This window comes from Sceloporus occidentalis, unplaced genomic scaffold (genome assembly GCF_023333645.1).
Source record: "Sceloporus occidentalis isolate IW3139 unplaced genomic scaffold, rSceOcc1.0.p SCAF_1, whole genome shotgun sequence".
In the NCBI taxonomy this organism is placed as follows: domain Eukaryota; kingdom Metazoa; phylum Chordata; class Lepidosauria; order Squamata; family Phrynosomatidae; genus Sceloporus; species Sceloporus occidentalis.
In genome coordinates this window covers 98006044-98030149 of record NW_028316981.1, presented here as the reverse complement: position 1 = coordinate 98030149, position 24106 = coordinate 98006044, and the positions used below count along the sequence as shown (strand labels likewise).

At 40.1% G+C, this 24106-nt stretch overlaps 1 protein-coding gene across 4 annotated transcripts in view; it reads left to right on the top strand.

Moving 5' to 3' along the window:
- TCF7 (transcription factor 7) overlaps positions 1 to 24106 on the top strand; it is a 154801-nt gene that overhangs the window by 687 nt on the left and 130008 nt on the right. For all 4 annotated transcript variants that reach the window (XM_089530237.1, XM_089530228.1, XM_089530247.1 and 1 more), the window contains exons 2-3: positions 572 to 638; positions 1919 to 2025. In XM_089530237.1, the coding sequence (XP_089386363.1) occupies positions 572 to 638; positions 1919 to 2025 (174 nt within the window). The remainder of the gene's footprint in view (positions 1 to 571; positions 639 to 1918; positions 2026 to 24106) is intronic.

Here is a 24106-nt window from a genome sequence, read left to right as displayed (position 1 = left end):
ATGCATTTGGATATAATAATGATCATAATGATGATGATGATGATGATGATGAAGAGAGATCTTGTAGTAGCACCTTTGAGACTCACTGGGAGAAATGGGCAGCATGGGCTTTCCTAGACTTCACTCTCCTTCCTCAGAGGACTGAGGGCTATAGGAAAGCTCCTGCTGCCAACTTCTTCCTTTCAGCCTCAAAGGTGCAACTACGTACTGATTCTACAGACTCACACGGCTATATCTTTGACATATACGATGTGTGTGTGTGTGTGTGTGTGTGTGTTGTCGAAGTGAGCCCTGCTGCGCTGGTCCTGGCCCCCGCAAAGTCCTTGCGTCGCCTCAGAGCCCACAAACCTCAGATAGATGTAAATGTATTCGTGTCCCGATCTAGGTATAGCTATATATGTGTATGTGTGGGCGAGGCGAGTCCCCCTGCCCTTGCCCAGCCTGCCACAAAAGTCTGGCATCTCCTCAGAGCCTCCCGCTTACGCAGAGAAACAATAGATGCAGATGTAGATACTGTTTATGTTGTTGTTGTTGTTGTTACTGTTACTTTGCCTTCTTCTTCTTTCCGCAGGCGACGAGGCGCTTGCAGGACCCCCAGAGAGTCTATGCAGAGAAGCTCCCGGATCACATGGAAGAAGGTCAGTTTCCGGAGTCCTTTCATTCATTCATTCATTCATTCTTCCTTTCCCACCATCCCTTTCTTTTTTCAATGCTGGAGTGAGGAGAGTAGGATGGTTCAGGGTCTGTGGTTCCAGGGCTCGCTCCGCTCTTTCTGCCGCTCTCCGAAGAGGGCAACACACAGCCTACAGACGGGGAGGGCTTGGCATTGGCACGTGGAACCGGGGAAGCAGAATTCAAAGACCAAGGAGGGTTCACTCCCTATAGCAAAGGGATCTTGTAGCTCACGCTACCAACTTTTTTCAGTTAGATCCCTTTGCAGGAGAAAGGAAGATCCCTTTGCATACTGATTCTCCAGACGACCCTGACTAAACCCCCCCCCCCCCACCAAAATAAAGCTGCTTTGGGTCACTTTGGATGTATGCTGTTTATATGAGGCACAGCTTCAGCACAGCTTCTGACCTCTTAAGATGCATGTGTCATTTAAACAGCATACCTCCAAAGTGACCTGATGCAGCTTTATTTTGGCCTGTCTGTTTGGGCCCTATGTCTTCAAATTCTGCTTTCCTATGCAAAGGGATCTTGAAGCACCGTTGAGATTAACTGAAAGAAAGAAGTTGGTACCATGAGCCTTGCAGGGAGGGGGCTGTCTCTGAAAGGGATCAGTTTTAGGCCTGGAACACCTGGGTGACAGATCCAGAAGGGAGAGCAGAGTTGGAAACCATTACCTGGAACAGAGCAAAGCCCACCAACTGAGGCATCCTTTGTGGTCTCTTCCAGCTCTGATTCTGTGATTCTATGAATATGCACCATGGCCTGAATTCTTAGTCCCGACTAGAGTAGATCCATTGAATCCATGGAATTTACCCATGTGTTGACTTACCATTCAATCACTTGGTGGGTTTACTCTAGTTGGGACTTACCAGCAGGATGCCAGCCCACAAATATCTTTCCTATGAAAGGAACCCATTGCTCAGATTTCAGGATGGGAGGTTCAGTAATCCAGTTTGGATAACCAAACCATACCCCCTTTATCCCAATGATTTTAACACACACACACACACACACACACCTCAGTCGCCATCAGTCAGGACTTTGGATATGATGATTATTTGGCAGCCACCAGGAAATTAATTTCAGGCAAGGGAGCATGATCTTGTTTGTGGTCAATTTAAATATGCAGCTATGTGAGAAATGATGCTCAAATGGTGTGCCCCTGTTTATATTAAGTGAAGGAGGGAGGAGAAAGGGGGAACTGCTTGTAAGGAAAAGTCCTCATGTCAAACTTGAATTGCAACAGGTTTAAAGCATCAAGACCCAGGGATGTACAAAGGATCTGCCTACTCTGGATACCCTTTCCTCATGCTGTCTGACCCTTATCTGCCAAATGGATCTATGTCACCATTGGTGAGTTGATTTCAAAGACATTCTAATATTCCAACTATTCCACAGTGTGAAACTTAACATCCCGTGACAATAATGGCAGGCCCTGAATACATATGCTTCTCTGTCTTAGAGTCAGATCTTTAAGGTTATGAGATGGATCCAGCACTGGTCCTCCCTGAGTAGAAGGGCTTTTGCCATTGGTGAACCAGGACTCAACAAAGCCAGCTTGCTAGGGTCAGGATGGCAACTTGGTTTTGCCCGTCCTTCCTTCTGTGAGCTGTTCCCTTCATTTCCTTATGCAGTCTCAGCTATCACAACAGAGCAAATTCTGAAGGGCATGGGGATTTGGAGGGTCAAGGGGGAAATGGCAACATCTTATTTATTCAAGTAAAATAGGAGAAGGTAAAAAGGTGATCAAAAAGCGTCACGACAGGAGTGAGTGGCCCAGTTAAGAATGATGGTCTCTTTTTTGAATATGTTTTCTTTAATTTCCTTTGGTAAGTTCAGAGCATTTCTTTCTGTTGAGCATTAAGCTAAACAGACTTTGGATGTACTGTCAGAGTTGTTTTTATGGAGAAGGGAGAACTATGAGGATTGGTCCCTAAATAAGAATTTTGTCCTCCCAATGGGATTTTCCTTCGGCCCTCTAATTTCTCGCATAGTAGTAACTTGCAACTTGAGTGGAACAGTTAGAGGTACAGTTTCTACATCCAAAGAAAAGGGGCAGGCCAAGTTACCTAGGAAATATGAACAAATATAAAAGTTCTTAGTGTAAATGGTTTTCAATGCCTTACTCTCTTTAATGCTAGAAATTTGGGGACAGAAGGAAAATTGCCAGCTACCAGTTGCTACACCCCTTGGTGCCACTAAAATCAGCGAGACATACTTACTTCTGAATAAAAATGCTTAGGGTTAAGGTATTAAAGATTTGTTTACATGCATGCGTAGAGATAACAGAGGTCCAAAACACACTATAGAAATAATCCAGTTTGAGACCGCTTTAACTGTCCTGACTCAATGCTAGGGAATTCTGGGAACCGTAGTTCTGAGAGACATTTAGCCTTGTCTGTCAGAGAGCTTTGGTGCAACAATAAACTACATTTCCGAGGATTCCCTAGCACTGAGCCAGGGTAATTAAAGTGGTCTCAAACTGGATTATTTCTGCAGTGTGTTTTGAACCAGAGTGACAGTTATTCAGGGATTTTACAGGATCATTCTTAAGCATATTTATTCAGAAGTAAATCTCACTGAATCTGATGGGACTTACTGGTGTGTTTTGGAGTGCAGATTTATTAATCACTAGTCATTTCTGAGTTCCTTTAGAACTATAGGATGGAGTTTATCACACGGGAGGAATTTCTCTTAATTTCGAATTAAAAGAAAGTGGGGCCAGAATGCATTCACGTGAATTTGCTAGTTCAGCGAATTTACGTGAATTCAAATTGCGTTCGAACTGACTTCCCATTGCCCGAAAATAGCTTGCCATTGCCCGACATTGCATGTGATCACCTCTAATGCAATAACGTGAAACCCCATGATTGGGTTCGGACTGACTTTCTATTGCCCAAAATTGTGTGTGGTAGCCTGTCACACAATAACGTGAAACCCCATGATTGCGTTCGGATTGTCATTGGATTATACTTCCAATTTCCCTTGTCTATATGGCCCAATGTTTGAGATTATTCCAAAGAAGGCAAGCATTTTGTTGGCAGGGGATTTTTATAGGGATGGGCCTAACTTTAAGAACCCAGTGGCACATTAGAAATTGATTTAGTCTTTTTTTTTCTTAAAAGTTAGATTTTTTTGCAGCTAGGCACATCATATAGGAAAGCCTCTCTTCCCTGTCCCCCCTTTTGTCCTTTATATGCATTGTAACAAATCAGTTTTATAGGGAACAGCGAGCAAAGCTTCTCTTTGCTTATACAGGCACAACTAGGAATATAGAGTAACTAGATAACCAGTACATGTGAACCAGATTGATACTGGTATGAGTCAATGGGAGACTATTAAGTTTCTCTTATATGATTCATAATTGATGTTTAAAACTTGGCTATGGATAGTGATGATTAAAAAATCACGCAGTCCTTATATTTCAAACATATCTTCTTTTCTTTAATGCTCACCTAAAGCAGGTATAATGTGAAAAGAAATCCTTTCATATTGAATCTGAGAACTGGAAAAAAAGTGTGTAGAAAAAAAAGTCAGACTGAAATAAATCCATCATCACTTTAAACAAAGCAGCCATATTTTCCGTCTACAGTGAAACAATGGTGTTGTTTCACAGTAGACTTACAGCGGTCTACAGTGAAACAATGGTTACAGTTTAGTTTAGTGTTCATCCTTTCAAGTTATAATGGTGCAAGTGGCAGGCTCTGATCTTGTGCCCACTCATCTGAGAGTAACTTCTCTGAACATCAGAGGCATTTGGCTCCATGTGTTTGTGTTTGGTCTGTTTTGAGTATCTAAACTGCAGAAAGATGGCTGCAGAGCTTTGCCTTTTACCTGTGTCTGTATTAAAAGGAGATCAACTGAATAAAGCATCTTCTCCTGTGTTGTGAAACATAGTGCAATCCTTTGAATGTTTACATAAAAGTAAATGGTACGTACATGTAAACAGAGCTTATTTTCAGGCAAACATGTACAGAAGTGCAGTATCAATTGGAGGCTGTAGTTCTGTGTTCATTAATGTATAAGTAAATCCCATTGTGAAAATTTATTTCAAGTAAATATGTATAGGACTGTGCTGTTAAGGACACTTTTGTACACTTGAAATATCACTTGCTTATGCTCAAAAGATGAAAGTAAGCACTGGATTGTGTTACTGTTTTCCTCTGTACATCTCTCAATCTTCCTTAAGGATCCTGTGTCACACCCTCAAAGGGCAGATACCAAAAAGTACTCCTGTTGCCTAACCATGGTTGTACTCTTCTCTCACTACACTTGTATAGAATATGCCATAGCAAGTCAAATGAAACATGATTGCTTTCTATTAGTATTCATTAGGGTTTGGTTGAAAATGCATTGGCACTGCCTAATATTGAAAGTGGCAGGTTTTTCAGACAATGACATTTCAGACAATGACGTGTGCATTAGATTCAGAGATCTGTTCAGCAACTTTTTTTATGATATGAAGGAAGGAACAAGTAGTAGAATTTTGAATGGCTGCAAGGAAATAGTATACAAAGCACTGCTGGTAGCAAATGCATCTAAGGCCGATTGCCAGAGAAGGAAAACACAGATAATGGGAATACATTGGATATCCTAGTCTGAGTATAAAACCCTGTTGGATCAGGCTAGAGATCTATCTACATTGATCAGATCTTAGATGCTGGTCATGCTGGCTGGGATATTCTGGGAGTTGTAGCCTCCAAAAGCAGGTATTTTTTCCAAGCTCTGAATGTCTCATTTCCTGACAGGTGTCTTTGAGAAGCCCACAAGCAGGGGCTGAACCCAACATCCCTCCTTCATTCTTTGTCCCCAAGCAAACTGGCATTGAAATGTAGACTGCCTCTAACAGTGTAGGTTTCATGTAGTGCTTATGGCTAATACCTGTTCTGAGATCAAACCAAAGCAGAAATGTGCAACAGTGGCTATCCAGAAGTTGTTAGATTGTAACTTCCTTTAGCCGTAGTCTTCATAATCTATGGTGCTGGGGAGCTGCAGCCCAACAACATCTGAAGGGACACAATGTGTCTCTATATATTCTGGAGCCACCTTCGCCTCTAGCTATTACCTTTTCTTCTAGCAACAAATTCTGTTCTGACACTCAGAAAAGGGCAATGTATATCAGAGCTTAGAAATGTTTGACAAGGGAGGGTTAGAGCTGCCATAGTACTTCAGCCAGGATGGCCCTGTAAGTTTTTCAGACTTGATTTCCATTTATGCTGTGCATGATCTCCATTTATGATGAGCATGAATGTTGTTGTTGTTAACTGTCTTTGAGTCAACCTTGACACATGGTGACCCTATGAATGAGATTTCTCCTGGACTCTCATCCTCAACCACTCTACTCAGGTCCTGCAAATTCAGACCCATGGCCTCCCTCCCTGACTCTAATCATCTACATGTGGTCTTCCTCTCTACTACCTTCCATCTTTCCTAATGTTATTGTTTTTTCTAACAATAAGTTGAAGCCCCATTTGTTTCTTTCAACCCCTAAACATAAAAAAAACCCTCAAACTCTTTAGCCTTTCTTTGTGAGGAATGCACTACAGCCCCTTGATCACTGTGGTGATCCTTTTCAACATCTTTCCCAGCTCTGCATGACCATCCTCAATTGGCACTGTGAAGAAATGGAAGTGTAAACCTGAAAACAATCTCAGTTGAAAACAACAAGCATGATGAATGAGAATCACAGCATATTTGCCCAGCAGCCTAAAATGAGAGTAACTAGACAGTTTACTCCTATTCCAGAGGATAACTTTTACCCTCCCAGATTCTTCCTGCCCTCCCCTAATTAAATAAGGTGGGAAACAAAAACACAGTATCTAAAATATTGCTTGCAGATGTGGATCCATATGAAAAAAAATATTACACACACAGAGAGAAAAGTGCTCTGTATATAGGGGATTATAATCTACAGTTGGCCTTCTGTTTTCATGGGGATCCATTCCAGACTCCCCCCCCCCCCCTGTGAAAACAGAGGCTCATGCATATTCAAGTCCCATAGGCTTGAATGGGGTGCGCCCCCATGCATGCATCCCCGGGTGTGATGCGCAGGCATGTATGCCAGGTGTGTGCACCATTGAAAATAGCTGAGGTGACCCCTCCGCGGATATTCAAGGTCATGTATCTCAGATCTGCAAGTTAGGAGGGGTGACTGCATACGTAAAATGGCCTGGATCCAGTCTGTTTTGTTCCAAGTGAATGCACTGAAATTTCAGTCTCACTGATTTCAGTGGTTGTAAAGCAAAACTAAGGGCCCAAACAGACAGGCCAAAATAAAACTGCTTCAGGTCACTTTGGAGGTATGCTATTTAAATGATGCATGCGTCCTAAGAGGCCAGAAACCACACCAAAGATGCGCTCCAGTCCTTAGGACTGGACCATGGCTTTGGCATGGCTTCCGGCCTCTTAGGATGCATGCATCATTTAAAAAGTACACCTCCAAAGTGACCCAAATGGCCTGTCTGTTTAGGCCCTAAATGAGGATCCTTCCTTTTAACACACACACACTAGACAGAACACAAAATAAATTTACTCCTAAACAATGGTGTAAACCCCATTGAATATACTGTTACTTTTAACCAGTATTCAAATTTGTTCTGATTTCTGGAACTCATTTGTTCATATTTCTGGAAGTATAGGCACAGATATGCAAATATGTGTTAAAATTGAGAAAACAGAGAGGAGTTTTCTTAGGGCAAGTTTGCATGTTGGGTGGAAACATTACTTGTGGTTCCTACTTCACCACTTCCACATATAGTACAAGCAGTCAACCTTAAAGCTACTAGTATTACAAAAATCAGTCTCAGCAGGACCACTGGCCAGAGCATTGGCTAGTTCCTCTTACTTCTGGACTTGCATAGAGTTTTAGTGAGAAGCTGACATAGGATGATCCTCTTAATGTTTTTGGCCTACATTTCCCAACGCCTGGGAATATAGGAGCTGAAAGACGGCATTTGCCCACACCTGACTTAAGTCTTGCATTTACACATCTTAAAACTCAATGCTATTTCATGTTTTTGCTAACTGAAGAGACATGCATCAAATCTGTGGATCAGTAATTTAAAACTGACTGTGCTACTTACATCAAAGTGTTGATCCCTGGACTGATGCAAGTCTTTGCCATTGAGTGCAAATCTCTGGCAAATTCATCAGAGAGACAGAAACAACTTGAGGTACAAATATGGTACTGGTCCCTGACATGGGGGAATTGGCAGTCCCCACATTAGATAACTAACCCCAATGCAGAAAATGCTGTTCTCTCTAGGAAAGAAATAAACAATTTGAGATAATGGGCACAAATATGGGCCCTGGCCCTGGGTCCAGATAGCATAGCAAATGTTTAGGAATGATAGGAAGCAAAGTCTAACAACATCTAGAACACCACAGATTCCCCACTCCTGTCTTAAAAATCACAACAGGAGCCATGAGCATATGTCTGCTTGAGTCATTACCACCATTTTGTTATCACTGATATCATTCTTGCTAGTTTTATTTGCCTTCTAAATTTGCTGTAGAGTCCATTGAGTTCCCTTATCAGGATTCTTGGGGCTCTGGTACTGTCTGTTGAGAGGACCACCAGATTTCAGTGGAAGCACCCCAATCTGTTGGAAAGACAGAATAGTATGCAGCTGGAATAGCTTTTGGAGCAATCATATTCCTTTCCTCTACCCAATAATTGTAGTATTTCAGAAGTTCTTGGATTGCCACACTCATCAGTTCCAGCCAACACTACCAGTGGTGAAGAAGGTTGACAGTTTCAGTCAAAAAGCATCTGGAAGACCTCAGCTTCCAGATATTGCTGCTTTAGACTGTCTCCCCCATAACCTCTCCATTTCCTACTGTAATTTATTTACTTACTGTATTTTCTAGCACCCAGTGTTTATATTGAGTTAAAATTCTGAACAGAGTGTCATGTTTGTATCTCTCTCTCAAATAAGATTAGCATGCTTTACTGCAGTGAACCTACATGTTAGCAAAGAGCTTATTCTCTCTTGTCAGGGTTTTCCTGTAAACATATGTAGGAGACCGGGATTAATTTTGTAATCCTTCCTCCTTGTTCCCCTTCATGCCTGCCACCCCATGGAGTGCTTTCTCAAACTGTCACAGATCATCTTCTGTTCAAGTGCCAAAGAAAACAACAGTTATCATAATATATCTAGGGTGTTCCAGTTAAAATTCTGGCAGCACTGTCCTAGGCAGTTTTACTCAGGAGTAACCCGCAGACTCAGGTCTGCAGGTAAGGACATGAATGTCGAATACTGTTGGATACTGAAATGCTTTCTGAAAAGGTTTATCAGTTGGGATTTTACCAAAAGATACATTTATTAAACATAAAATCTTGTTCTGTTATTACCTGGGATCCTTATGTTGTCAGGACTGTTCTTTTTTCCCCCCAGCATAAATCCAGGATTACATTTTCAGTCAGTAGGAAAACCTTATTCATTTCTGAGGTAAGAAGGTGAGGTCACATTTAGGCCAGCAGGGGAAGGGCAAGGTTACAGGCAAGAAAAAAGACTGTCATTGCATCTATACAATATTAAATGGTTTAACAATGTAATTGAAGAGGATTTATTGTGATCCCCCCCCCCCCCTTTCACTCTTAGTAATGAGCAACCCTCTGAAGGTTAGATACACACTCCCTTTTCTTTTTTGAAGTAAAATCATTTTTGCCTTTTGGCATATGTACCATGGATGTAGGCTCAATTAATTTTTATAGCAATTCACTGACTGTGTTGCGCTTAGTGAAGGGACTGGAAGTATAGCTGTCCAATTGAAATTCTAATGATGTCCCTGCCTGATTGGTTCTACCAACTTGCCACTGAAATCTATGTTGTTGTATGGCATGCACCTTATAATATTTAATATACTCAAGTGTTAAGAGTTTTTCATAGTCCTGAAGATCTTACAAGGAGAACCACCTTTATTTTCTACCATATTGCAAATACAGAAGATTAGAGGCCTTTTCACACTACACAGTTATATAACTATGATTGCACTTTAACTGCCATGGTTCCTTGTAATGGAATGATGGGGTTTGTGCTATGTAGAATCCTCAGCCTATGCAGAATCTCTTGTGCCTGTGACCAAACTACAAACCCCAGGATTCCATAGGAAGCAGCCAGGACGGTTAAAGTGGAGCCATAGTGCTGTAACTGTACAGTGTGGAAGAGCTTAGGGATTTAGTGTATGTGGCTTGCTGAAAACCTCTTAGTGGGTTCTTGGCCGAGACAAGATTCAAACTGGGAACCTAAAATCATCAAAATGAGCTGACTATAAAAAGGCAAATAATTTTACATCATTTCTCATCAATGGTGGTAATTATGGAGCTGTTGTTGGAATGCAGTGCCCAGCATCCCTCACCACTGGCTATACTGGCTGGGGCTGCTGAGAGCTGCAATACAACAACAGCTGATAACACAGTTATCATTCCTGGTTTACCTTAATACTGCTTTTGCTGCTGAGCAGTGAGTACATACACAGACACACATTTGTTGTCAGCTGCCTTCAAGTCAACTTTGCACTTATGGTGACCCTATGAATGAGAAGCCTCCAAGTCACACTATCATTCACAGCCTTTCTCAGGGCCAAGGCTGCCTTCATTGAGTCTATCCATCTGGAATGCTGTCTTCCTCTTTTCCCACTGTCCTCCACCTTACAAAGCATTATTGTCTTTTCCAGTGAGTCATGTGGTCAAAGTATGACAGGCTCAGTTTCGTCATCTTGGCTTCTAGAGAAGTTCAGGCCTGACTTGCTCTAAGACCCATTTATTTGTCTTTTTAGCAGTCCATAGTATCCTCAGAATTCTTCAGCAGCACCACATCTCAAATGAGTTGATTTTCTTTCTGGCAGCTTTCTTCACTGTCCAGCTTTTACAGCCATACATAGAAATGGGGAATACAATGGCATGGACTATCCTAACTTTAGTATTCAGTTATTTGTGTGATATACACACTTCAGGATCTTGTCTAGTTCCTTCATAGCAGTCTTTCCAATACCTAGTCTTCTTCTGATTTCTTGACTACAGTCTCTAGTCTGATTAATGATTGAACCAAGATATAAAAAATCTTGAACTATTTCAATGTTTTCATCATCTACTTTAAAGTTATGTAAATCATCTATGGTTATTATTTTTGTTTTTTCATATTCAGCTGTAGACCTTCCTTTGCACTTTCTTCCTTGACATTCTTTAATAATTGCTACAGGTATGCTATGTTTTGCTAGTAATATAGTCTTATCAGTACACATACTAAAAGTTTGTTTGTTTATTTTCTTTATTTAATTTCAGTCTCTTCTTTCTCCCAAGATGGGATTCGGGGCAGTGTACAGCACCTTAAAAAAATACAATTTCAAAAGTTCTTAATACAAAAGTCAAAACATAATTAAAATAAATCTGATTTTAAAAAGCACAAATTAAATAGACACATTAAAACAGAATGAAATTAACTCACCCACCCCCATGCTTCTTAATACGTTACAATGTACTAAGAACTGAATGCCTCCTTAAATAAAAAGGTCTTTACCTGCTGGCAGAAAGACAACAGGGAGAGGACCAACCAAACTTCCTGGGGAAGGGAGTTCCACAAGAGTTGCACTGCCCTAGGAATTGACTTCTCTGTAACCCTTCACAAGACAATAAATAAATCAGATTTTAAAATGGTAAATGGAATATCCATGGTGTGTTCCACACATTGTTTGGCATCATGTTGGTTACTCCGAACTAAAGTAGACCATTTGATCAAATATTGAATTGGATGTGAACATGTATGTACAGTATATCCTACTGATTCAATAAGTCTGCTCTTGTTAGAGTTAACAGCAGGATTTAGGTCAATAATTGTCCAAGTGCAGTCACTTGTTTCACATATACCAGTGGAAGTGGCCATAAGACGTTACATGTAAATGATCTCAATACCTGGAGCAGCTACAGAACAATTCCACATGGCCACCATCTTGTGGCAAGTAAACCTTCATTTCTAGATTAACAGTACTAAGAATTTTAGAGTATGTAGTCTGTACTGAAGGCAATTGCTGCTGGGTTGGTCTGTGATTTTTTAAGAGAGTTTATGTTCATACACAATGGAAAGAATATTAAAATATTTTTAATAAATATGTTTTAATGAAATCTTTTAAATAAAAGTTCAGTGCATTGCAATTTTCCATGAAAACTTTATAAAAAATGTTCCTTCATTCTTTTTTTTCAGTGCCATGATATTCTAGGTTCCTTTTAATCTTCTTTTCTGTATTACATCACAAATTGCATCGGCCAGTAATTCTGTATTTTCCAGCTCTAGTGACTATCATCTTGTCATTTTCTTTCAGTCTTTGCCTTGATTATGCTTCCATTTTCTAAGGACTTGGTGACTGAAGAGTAGCTAAAAACTTGTCAAGGAGAGCTGCCCAATTCTAAAAACACTACCACCAAATCAATTTTCACACAAAATACAAATCTCATAAGCCATTTTGTGACTTTCTGAGTTCCCTAGTTTTCTACTACAGTCCAATCCCCTGACCTTTATAAATGTACCCAGACCTAAATAGTACCTTACTTAAAGGTTTGACTGTCCCCATGCCACTTCTGTAAATGGAACTGGGACTGCAAATTTAAATGAGAAATTAATGTGTACTCCTGTTGTATTTGCATGTGCCTGTCTCCTGTACAGTGGCTTTTAAAGGAGTGCAGCGTTTTGGCTTGCAGCAATTTAAGCTGCAACACTTGATATAATTTTCCACTTGATCTTCAGGTAAATAGTAGCAAATGGTTTTACTTTCTCATGTTGTGACTAGATATGTGTCCCTCAGGGTAAACCCTCTTGCTCTTTCACAAAGACCGTCCAAATGTATTCCTAATCATTTCCGCTGATAACAACATCAGGAGCCAGCATAGTGTAGTGATTTGAGTTTTGGACTAGGACCCCAGGAAGCCAAATCCCTGTTCAGCCATGGAAGCCCACTGGGTGAGCTTAGGCAAATTACACTCTCTAAGCCTTGGAGGAAGACAATGACAAGTGCCCTCTGAATAATAAATCTTACCAGGAAAACTCTAGCTCACCTTAGGATTGCCATATGTCAAAAATGACTTGAAGGCAGCAACCAAATAACAGTATCAAGATGCTGAGTGACAGCGGGACCAAAATCAAAAGGGGGCCACTGAGACTAAGATTGAGACTAATTGAATTGGAATGCCCAAATTGATTTATTTAATTTATATCACACCTTTCTACTGACATAAGACCCAAAAGGAGTCAGGTAAACACTGAGGCATGTAGAAGTAGAAGAGTATTTTTTTTAAAAAAAATGCAAAAATAGCATACAGACAACTGGGAATTGAGCATGTTCATTGGTTTTAGGAAGCCACAAGGTGGTATTGACTGGAAAAAGAAAAATGGAAAAGAGGTAATGAGAGTGAACTCGCTTGAGTCCTTGCAGCATGTTGTGCCCTGGAGAAGGGTCTAGCTAGTTGACACCAGCAACAACTATTTTTGTGGTAGAGGATGGAGGTACTTTGTTGCAGGTTTCAGTTCCCTTATTGTTGCTAATTGTAATCAAATTAGCTTCGATTTATGGTGCTCCTATGAATGAATGATCTCCAAGAGACCATGTTATTAACAACCATGTTAAGGTCTTGCAAACTCAGGGCTGTGGCTTCCTTGATTGAATCTATCTACTTGTAATGCAATATTTCTCTTATCCTGCTGTCTTCTACTTTACCAAACATTATCATTTTTTCTAGTGAGTCATGTCTTCTAATGATATGCCCAAAGTATGACAGTTTTAGCTTAGACATTTTGGCTTCTAGGGAGAGTTCAGACTTGATTTGCTCTTGGACCCATTTATTTGTCTTTTTGAGTGGCCTTGGTATCTGTAGAACTTTCTTCCTGCACTAAATTTCAAATGAATTGACTCTCCTCCTACAAGCTTTCTTTACTGTCCAGATTTCACAACCATACACAGATCAGAAATACGATGACATGAACAATCCTGAATTTAATATTACAGATTTTCAAGATTTTGATTAGTCCCTTCCTAGTTGCCCTTCTAAATCCTGTTTCTTCATTACAATATCCATCTCCCACTGGATGCACCATCGGTGTCTGAAGCTCAATATGTCCAAGACTTAGCTTCTTGTTTTCCCTCCTAAGCCCACCCTTCACTATTCCTTTTCTATTTCCATCAATAACATCTCTATCCAGCTGGTCCAGGAAGCCCGCAGTCTTGGTTTCATCTTTGACTCCTCTTTGTCATTTATCCCTCAGATCCAGACTACAGCCAAAGTCTGTAGATTTTTTCTCTATAATATCGCCAAAATCCGTCCATATCTCTCAGCTTCTACCGCAAAGACACTGGTCCATGCCCTAGTGGTCTCACAACTAGACTACTGTAACCTCCTCCTGGCAGGGCTTCCTCTCTCTCATCTCCACCCATTAATTTCTGTTCAGCATTCAGCTGCACGCATTATTTCACTCACTCGCCGTTATGATCATGTCTCCCCTCTGTTGTCCTCCCTTCACTGGCTCCCTTTTCCTTTCCGCATCAGGTACAAACTTTTGCTACTCACCTTTAAAGGCCTACATGGGCTAGCCCCTCTTTATTTAACTGATCTTCTCTCTCCCTATATCCCTACTCGCACTCTCCGCTCTGGTAGCCAAAGTCTCCTCTCTCAACCCAGGATCTTCTCTGCCCCTTCTCTCTTGCTGCCCCTCATTCCTGGAACCTTCTTCCTCTGCATGCACGGCTCATCACTTCCCTAACCAGCTTTAAGGCTGAGCTGAAAACCATATTGTTTAGGGAAGCGTTCTCAGGGAATTTGTGATTGTCATCTGGCTGTCTGATAATATTTGATGTGATGTGATTTGTTTTTATATTTGATGTTTTTAATTTGTTTTTTCTTTTCTATATGGTAATTTTATCTATTCCTCTTTTTAATTGTTACTATCTTAGAGTGTACGCCTTGGGGAGGATTTTATATACTCTTTAAGTTTACCGACTTTGTACAGCGCTGTGTATAATTACAGCGCTTTAGAAATAAAGTTTAATAATAATAATAATAATAATTCTTGATATATGACAGAACCAAGCTATGACAAAGTATTTCAATATTTTCATCATCTGCTCTGAAGCTATGTAAATCATCTGTTGCTTGGGGTGGGAGGGGGAAATTGCTAGAACAGTTTTGAGCCACTTGTTGTTAACTGCCATCAAATTAGCTTTGATTTATGGTCACATTATGAATGAGAGACCTCCAGGAAACCATGTTATTAACAGCCTTACTATGGTCTTAAAAACATAGGGCTGTGGCTTGCTTGATATGAGCCTATTCACCTGCAATTTTAAGTTTCTCTTTTTCTACTATCTTCCACCTTACCAAGCAGTATCATGTTTTCTTATCATATATCAACTTGCTTACTCTACTGCTAATAGTTTGGCACACCAAATCCACAAACTGTGAGAGTTTCAGAATGAGCTGTTCTATGGATGTTCAAGATGCTTTATCTCAAATGCTCTCTTCTGTGAGAGCTCTGTCTTTGCATGGATTTCTCCTTGAAAAGGGATCAGAGAGAGAGTGGTCTGTTACAAATGCATGTAAAATGTAACACCATAAAATGCTAATTTCCCTTTTCCCCCACCCCAAATGTACTACAAATTATTAAAGTATATTCTATTTTTAAATGGTACAAATGACTTTAAAACCAAATTGGAGAGTTTCTTCAGTAGACAACTCTGCCTTTTAGTGGTTACAAACCTTAGAGGTCAGACATGTTGAAACTTTGATCAGATTAAACTATTCTTGTTGGTGTATAGTAATATAATTAAGTTGAGACCTGAGGGAGTTTTCTGAACGTTGTTGCATCTTGTAGCATGTCAGTAATATACAGTAGCAAAAGGCTTGAAGAAGCACTTCTACATTTCTTAATTTTGGAACTGGGTGTGTGAGCTACAGAAATGAGCCAGGGTTTCCCATAGGTATTTTGTAGTTTTAGGTCAGTTTTGCCCAACCAAAGTAAAAACAAGGACTCCCTTTGGCTTTGCAGACAGAGGTCAAATACATCCAGTTTTTATGTTTCTTTTAAAATATTTATGATGCAAGATTAGATTGTGGCTCTGTGAAAGCTGGTCTGGATTATCTTTACATTCTTAGATTGTATGCCATGGGCAGGTTTACTTTATCTATTTTATTGGTTGTATGTACAGCGCAGTGTAAATCTACAGCACTATATAAATAAAACATAATGATAATGATGATGATGATAATAATAATAATAATAATTTCTGTTCAGCAGAAACAAATTTTACATTTTAATCCTGTCAAAATATGCCTTTTCCGCCAGCAGGAAGCCACCATCCTCCATTGCATCTGAATGAGAACCAATTTAGCATGTTAAATTCCAGAATTTTGTATTGAAAACTGTATTGCTGCCTTTGTATTGAAATGTATTGTTATTGCTATTATGCTGTGCTTGAGATATGTAATGTTATGTCATTGTTGTATTTAATTATTTTATTGTTGTAAGCCGCCTTGATCATACCCCATGGAAAGGCGGGGTATAAATAAAATTAAAAATTAATAATAATAATAATAAGAATTCCTATTAGGGTAATAACTTTATTATACCAACAAAAAAGGCACTGTAATTTGTGTAGGCTTTTGATTTTTCTCATAAAGGTGTTATAAGAATATGGGCATTGGCTAACATGACAACCTCTCCTTTTTGCATTTGTGTATTAAAATTGCAATATAACCCACTTTCCTACTCTTGATGAGAAGTAACTACTTAAGCAAAACATGTCATAGAAAGAGAGTCGGCCCAGTACAGATGGGCCTTTTACCATACGTGCTAGGGTTGCCTCGGGGCATCTATCCGCTGTGGCTTCCTGCTGGCCGAAAAGGAGGTGCCGGCAGACTGCCCTTTTTGGGCGGTCTGTATCCCACCACCAAATCTCTTCAGACACACTGTGCCTGCAAAAAACAAAAATAAATTAAAAGTTCTTCATACACTGAAGTATGAGTGGAGAGTTCTTCCACACTTAATCCACTTCCACTTTTTCATGTAAGGTATTTCATACTGTATTAGAAGAAAAGTTGTTCATGTTTGTCTTACTGCAATCACAATAAATTTCAATCCTGTTTCTTTCCATTGATACAGTCTAGGTAGTGGTAACATTGGATGTAGCCCATAGTTCCCTTTTGTTTCATCTTAATAGGAGGCATTATTCACATTAGTAAATCTTGCCTTTGCATCACAACTTTCTGTCCACCCTTCGTGTAGCCACAAAACTAGTATTACTCTTTATTGCAAGGCAATTTCATTTATCCAAATGCCCTGTGGAATATTTAAAACGTTTATGTAGTGGGAAAATTGGATATAATTATCATCTTTACAAGGGTTGCAGTGACATGGATCTATGTATGATACAAAATGAATGTGAATTACAGTGAGCACTGAATAATTAAAGTCTGGGTAATGATGCTTTCATAGCACATTTTGAATCTCAGATTAAAGAATGTCTTCAAGCAAGTTACTTTCTCTCTGCCTCAGTTTTCCATCTGTAAAATAAGAATGATAATGATAAAAGCAGCTCATAAGATACAACACAGATGAATATGATAAGAACTGTGAAGGATTTTGGATATAGTATACTACTACAGGTATGATTCATAATATTTCTGTTACTCTTGGTCAATTAAGCCAATTATACAAAACAGAGCCTAGTCTGATATATTCAGTCAAGTTCTCTTCTCATTCTCTGATTCCCTGGTTTTTGTTCTGAAGAAGGTTTTGTTTACCTCACTTTTTCCCAAGAGTGACATGGATGGGGTTCTCCCATTTTATCCCCATCAAAACCCAGTTAAGGAAGTGAGGTTGGGAGATGATTAAATCAGACATTGGCAAAGTGTCGTCCTGGGGCAGAGTATAAAAAGGTCATATGACTATATGCTGGACAGCTGCATTTAGTCAAGAGCATAAGCTTCTACATCTGGCAGAGTGTAGAAGGGACTGTTGCAAGGGGAAAAGAGAATATGAGCTTAAAGCTCGATGTAACTCCTTCCCATTTGTACATGTTGCAGTATGGTTTGGCATGACATGTGAATACTTTGCATACCATGCCTTGAAATAACTACATAGTTTTTAAAGAGGTACTTGTGTTCATCTGTTTCATTATGCATCTATTAATCTATAAAGTTGCCACGAGATTCATTTTTTTCTTTAAATTTGTAGTTTAATGTTTGTTCATTGTATTTTTGTGTTCCATGTTTATGCCAGTCTTCCTTCAAAAGGATTAAGGCAATGTACACATATATTACCCCTCCAAACAAGTTTATTTTCATAACAGCCTGTGATATAGATAAGTGTGAGAGGTAGTGAATGACACAAGGTCATATTAGCTTCATTTAGAGTTGTATTTTCTGCCTCCATGCAAGGAGGCCAAATCATTACTCAGTATATATATTCAGAAGTGAATGTTTGTATTAGATGTCATCATGACAAAATATTTCACATGGTTGGAACATATTTTATCTGGTTTACTCTACAAGCTTTTATTTTTACTGATGTGGAACCACTTTAATTTTTGTAAGCTATTTTAGTCCTAGAGCTGTGTCAACTGTGGGGCAATGTGGGTAGGATGGGAGAAGTAGAAAATCAAGAACAGATAAATTGATTATATAGAGTCCTTTTGATCTCTCAGTTCTATTCCATCATGGATATCTGAAATGTGGGCAAAGGGTGGGGTGCATGGTACCAACTTTGGTTGATACGCCAACTGCGTCTCTGCCTGGACCAAAAGGACCCTGAAGCAGTGGTACTTGCACTTGTAATCTCTCGTTTAGATTTCTGTAATGTGCTCTACATGGGGCTACCTATGTACCAAGTTCGGAAGCTTCAAACGGTGCAAAATGTGGCAGCCAAATTGGTCACTGGAACATCTAGATCAGACCACATAACACCAGTATTAAAATCTCTTCACTGGCTACCAATTAGCTTCTGGGCGCAGTACAAAGTGTTGGTTATTACCTTTTAAGCTCTACATGGCTTGGGCCCGAGTTCCTGGAGGGAACGCCTCTCCCTACACAATCCGCCCCACACTCTCAGAACAACTGGGAAGAAATTATTGGAGTATGTAAACACCAGGTTAACAACAACTTCCTACAGGGCATTTACTGCCGTAGCTCCTAAATTATGGAATGGCTTGCCAGAGGAGATCCGTCTCATTACCACCTTAGATGCCTTTAAGAAGGCACTTAAGACAGATCTCTTCCGGAAGGCCTATCCACCCAATCTGCTATAAGAGAGTTAGAAATGCCCCACCTCTGTTTGTAAAGATATGTATTTTAAATGATGATTTAGTCTATGTATTTTATTGATAGCAGTTTTACTGTTTTATTGAGTATATTTTATATGAAATTGTAGGTTTTTATCTTGTAATGTTGTTTCTATTATTGTAAACCCACCTCGATCTGCAGGGAGAGGTGGGAAATATAAAATTATTATTATTATTACTATTATTATTATTATTATTATTTCTTCCCTGGAATCCTACACCTATTTAGACACACAACACATTAGTAAAAAAGAATTACCCCTAATCCAAAACCACTTCAGAAACAATCCAGTTTGAGACTGCTTTAACTGTCCTGGCTCATTGCTAGGGAATTCTGGGAACTGTAGTTTTGTGAGACATTTAGCCTTCTCAGTTAGAGCGCTCTAGTGCTACAATAAACTATTATTCCCAGAATTCCTTAGCACTGTGCCAGGGCCGTTAAAGTGGTCAAACTAGATTATTTCTACAGTGTATTTTGGACCCCTGAGACCACGTCTGTTGAGAGTTCAGCTGCTACACTTGAACGCTCTGCTTTATACTGGGGAAGAACTTCCCTAACTAACAGGCAGTTTGGACAAATGGTGTTCCTTCTGATGCTACTTCTGCAAATCTTACAAGATTTGTACTACATAGAAATATAACAGTAATACAACCCTCATGGCATATAGGTATGCCTAAATAATATCTTTGTTTCAATGCAGTTTTTATAGTAGTAGGCTTGCTTGCAGCCATCTGTAAAATAGGGTTAGGAATTATTCAGATGTTGTTGAACTGCAAGTCCCAGCAGTCCTACACAGCATTGTAAATGCTGAGAGTTGCCATACAGCAACATCTGCAGGAGTGCATGATTTCCACCCCTGCTCTAGGCATTCCACACTGCAATGTATCCCTCTTCTTGCAATCCAGAAACAGCAGCACAAAGCTTGTAATATTTTAATCTCTGTATATACTGAATATGTTATCAAAGCAGCTATGAATATCTATAGTGAAGAGGGCAAGGAAACAGCCCCATCCCATACCCAGCTTCCATTAAAAAATAACAAAATCCCCAGATTCCTAGCTTTCATTGTAAAAAATAAATAAATAAAATAAAATAAATAACTTTATTTATATACTGCCCTTCGAAACATCAGGGCGGTTAACAGCAATATTCAATACAATTTATAAAAACAATACCATTAAAACAGTAATAAAAGAACTTGTGCCAGATCACAAACAACTGACAGAGGTGGGAAGAGGACTCTCAGGGCAAAGAATCAGGGGTAAGCCTGCTTGAAAAAGAATGTTTTTAGCCCCTTCTTAAATTGGGCCAGGGAGGTTGCTGAACGGAGCTCGATGGGCAGCAAGTTCCAGAGGGTGGGGGCCGAGATGGAAAAGGCCCTTCTAGTGGTGTTAACCAATCTAGCCTCCGGAACTCTTAACAAATGCTGCCCGGTGGATCTGAGTGTGCGGGGCGGATTGTACGGAGAGAGGCGGTCCTTTAAGTACCCTGGGCCCAAGCCATTTAGGGCTTTATAGGTTATAACCAACACCTTGTATTGCGCCCGGAAGCGAATAGGCAGCCAATGTAGGTCTTTTAAGACCGGTGTTATATGACTGGTCCTAGATGTATTAGTGACCAGTCTTGCTGCCATATTCTGCACTAATTGCAGCTTCCGGGTATGGTACAAGGGTTGCCCCATGTAGAGCGCATTGCAGAAATCCAACCGAGAGGTTACCAGAGCGTGTACCACTGTTTCTAGGTCCCCCTGGCTCAGGTAGGGACGCAGCTGGCGTATCCGCCGAAGCTGATAACAGGTACTCCTGACCGTCGCGTCCACCTGAGATGTAAGGTGGAGCGACGAGTCGAGGAGCACCCCCAGACTGCGTACAGAGTCCCTCACGGGAAGCGTGATCCCATTCAGGACAGGTGGAACCACCGCCATCCCTGGGCCAGGAGAACCTATCACAAGTACTTGCGTTTTCTCTGGATTCAAGCTGAGTCTGTTTTCCCTCATCCAGCCCATTACCGACTCCAGACAGGCCACGAGAGGAGAGATGCCATCCCCGGTCACTGCATCAGTCGGAGACATAGAGAAAATTATTTGGGTGTCATCAGCGTACTGATAACCCCGCGCCCCATGTCTCCGGATGATCTCTCCCAGCGGTTTCATGTAAATGTTGAAAAGCATGGGAGACAGAATGGCTCCTTGAGGGACCCCAGATGTTAGGGGTCTCTTGTTGGAGCACACGTCTCCCAGCTGCACCATCTGGAACCTCCCGGAGAGGTAGGACCGGAACCACTGGAGCGCAGTGCCCCCGACTCCCACCTCTACCAGGCGCTCCAGAAGGATACCATGGTCTATGGTATCGAAAGCCGCTGAGATGTCCAAGAGCACCAACAGGGACACGCTTCCCCTGTCAATGCCCAGACGGAGGTCATCGACCAAGGCGACCATGGCAGTCTCAACCCCGTAACCCGCCCGAAAGCCGGTTTGAAATGGGTCTAGATAATCCGTTTCATCCAGGATCGATTGGACCATTTGTTTTGTAGGAAGCTAGTCTAGTTCTACGGTATTTTCATCATTATTTTTAGCCAGTAAGCTAGCCCTAGCAATGTATTATGTTCCTTCTCTTTGGAAAAGAAATTTTGGATTCAGTTTAGAACCATTGTTGCAGTCTGTCTGGCTGAGAAATTATTGCTGCACCATTAAAAAAAACATATTCAGAAATCCAAGACAACAGTGTAGCTGTGACTGGACAGTAGTGTGTTTATTGCCATTCCTCAAAAAGGTAGCAGCAAAGACAGAAGTTCATAATCTTTCTAGTTCAGGTTTTATTTAAAATTGTGTTTTTCCCCACTGTATTATAAGCAATTTTAAAATTACCCTACCATTTATGCAGATAAAAATTCATCATTTTGTAGGTGGTAGGGCTGGGGCTGAAAGGTTTTAGTTTATTCAAGCCCTTCAAAGTAATTCAGGGTTGTTGCACCCATTTTGTTGAGAGGAGTTAATGGGCTATGATAATAAAATGTTTTCAAACACGAAAAGGAGAGTTTCCAAAGAAAATGTGTTCCACACAAAATTCAAGTTGTGGTAGCTGATTTAGCATGTGTTTGATGTCCATGTGCAAGAAAAATTAAGAGTAAATGTATTTCTAGAACCCTTCTTCCCCTGTTGCCAAAAATACTGATTGCAGATCCCACTGCTATTCTCCACAGAATGTTTACCAAAAAAATTATGATAAAGGTATTAATTCTACCATGCAGACCCTGTCCCTGCCAACATCTTGAGAAGCTGTAAATAAGGGTAAAGATGCCAGCAACTACTACACAAATTCTTAAATACTTTGTTTATCTTTATTACCTCTCTATGTATCTCCTTAAGGTTTTGTTTTTTTAAATATCCTCATTCCATATAAACCCTGGAGTTCATGATGCCTCTTGTGTTCTGCATAATTGCTGCCAAATTCAAAATTTTGAGGCTTTTCCTCCCATTGTCCGTAAGCTTTTAAATGTTCCTGGGTCAAAGATAGTGTGAACATATACAGGGGAAAACACACAAGTGTTGTAGCAGCATATGCATATGAAAGTCATATACCACTGTGTTCTTTGCCCTCTCCACTACCTGCATTCCTTCAGGCACCCTGGCAGGCCTTCATATTTCTGCTACTGCATGCAATGAAGTAACAGTTAACTCCAGTTTGGCCATTTGTGAATCGAAGCCCACCTTGTATTCTAAGAATGTATGGTAATCCAGTTGTGGATCTTTGCTAAAGTAATGGCATCGACAGTAAATCTTTAACGATTTTCCCTCTGGAGGGTCCACCAGTGATCCAGAACAGGCTTTCAAGAGACTAAGGAAAAGACGATGCATAGAAATAATTGCAAATTCCCATCCCCTCATCTCCTTCCTCCAGCAAAGCTCCCTAAATATGAATCTGGAAGAGTACAATATGAATTCTGGGCTAACTACCATTATATATTTTAAAGTAATTTATTGGTATTAGTGATAATTCAGATGTTTGTTTTTACATCTTACAGAAGTCCAGTATAAATTCTCAGCCTTTTCAGTGCTCCTCCACTTTTGGCTCTCCAAATATTTATGACTTCAACTCCCAGAATCATTGACTATTGGCCATGCTGCCTGGTGTTTCTAGTAGCTGAAGTCCAAAAGATCCAAAGAACCTGTCTATTCTACTCCCTAAGGTTTAGTTAGGGAATGAGACTCTTAAAACTCACTATGGATATGTGTTTATTTATTTAATTTATATCCCTATTTCTATTGTTATGGGACCCAAATCATCTTACAACAAATTAAAGCAAAAGACCACTAAAACCTGTTTGATACAAACATGTAAAAAGCTTGAGCAGTTCTTTTAAAACCAATAAGTGGAAAGAGTTTAAAACTAAGAAGTCTATCTCCCTTGTCCTCACCAAACACCCCTGTGATGGAGGCAGGATGGAGAGAAAGCCTTCCCCTGAAGGTCTTAAAAACTGGACAAGCTAATAACATTGTTTTGAATAACTTATTTCTCCACAATGAAATTCAGTTTCTGCAACAAGAAAATAAATGGAAGAGTGTTCGTCATGTTTATCCTGTCTAATGCTGTGTTGGTTTATTAATTTTTGTATTCATTTATAATTAAAGTTTGATCACTACCCCCCAAAAGGTGCTGGAATGCTGTTGCTAAGGCTGTTTATTTGAAATGATACAAAATCAGATGTTTGTCTACTTATTTTCTGGGTTTTTTTTTCTTTCAAAAAAGAAACAAAACCAAAACCCACAAGGTTTATCCACGTTACAGATTAACATCCTAGAAACTTTCACTTTGAAGAACAAAGCGATTTTTTAAAACTAAATGAGTACACAGAGTATCTGGGAAATGGCAACATTTTTTTCAACTTAAAATCCCAACTTGAAAAGAACTGAATAGATATTTCATGGGAGGGGGCATTTCAAATAACATTGCCTCAAGCCGAAGTTCTTTACTTGTTCCATTTTGAGTATGATCTTTTTCCATACAGACTTTTACAGGCAGTGTTTCATTCATATGCTCAAGTGAGAGCAGAACCTGATGTTACAAGAGATCCAAAGCTGCCTTCACTCTGATCCCCTCTCCCCGACCACCCTCT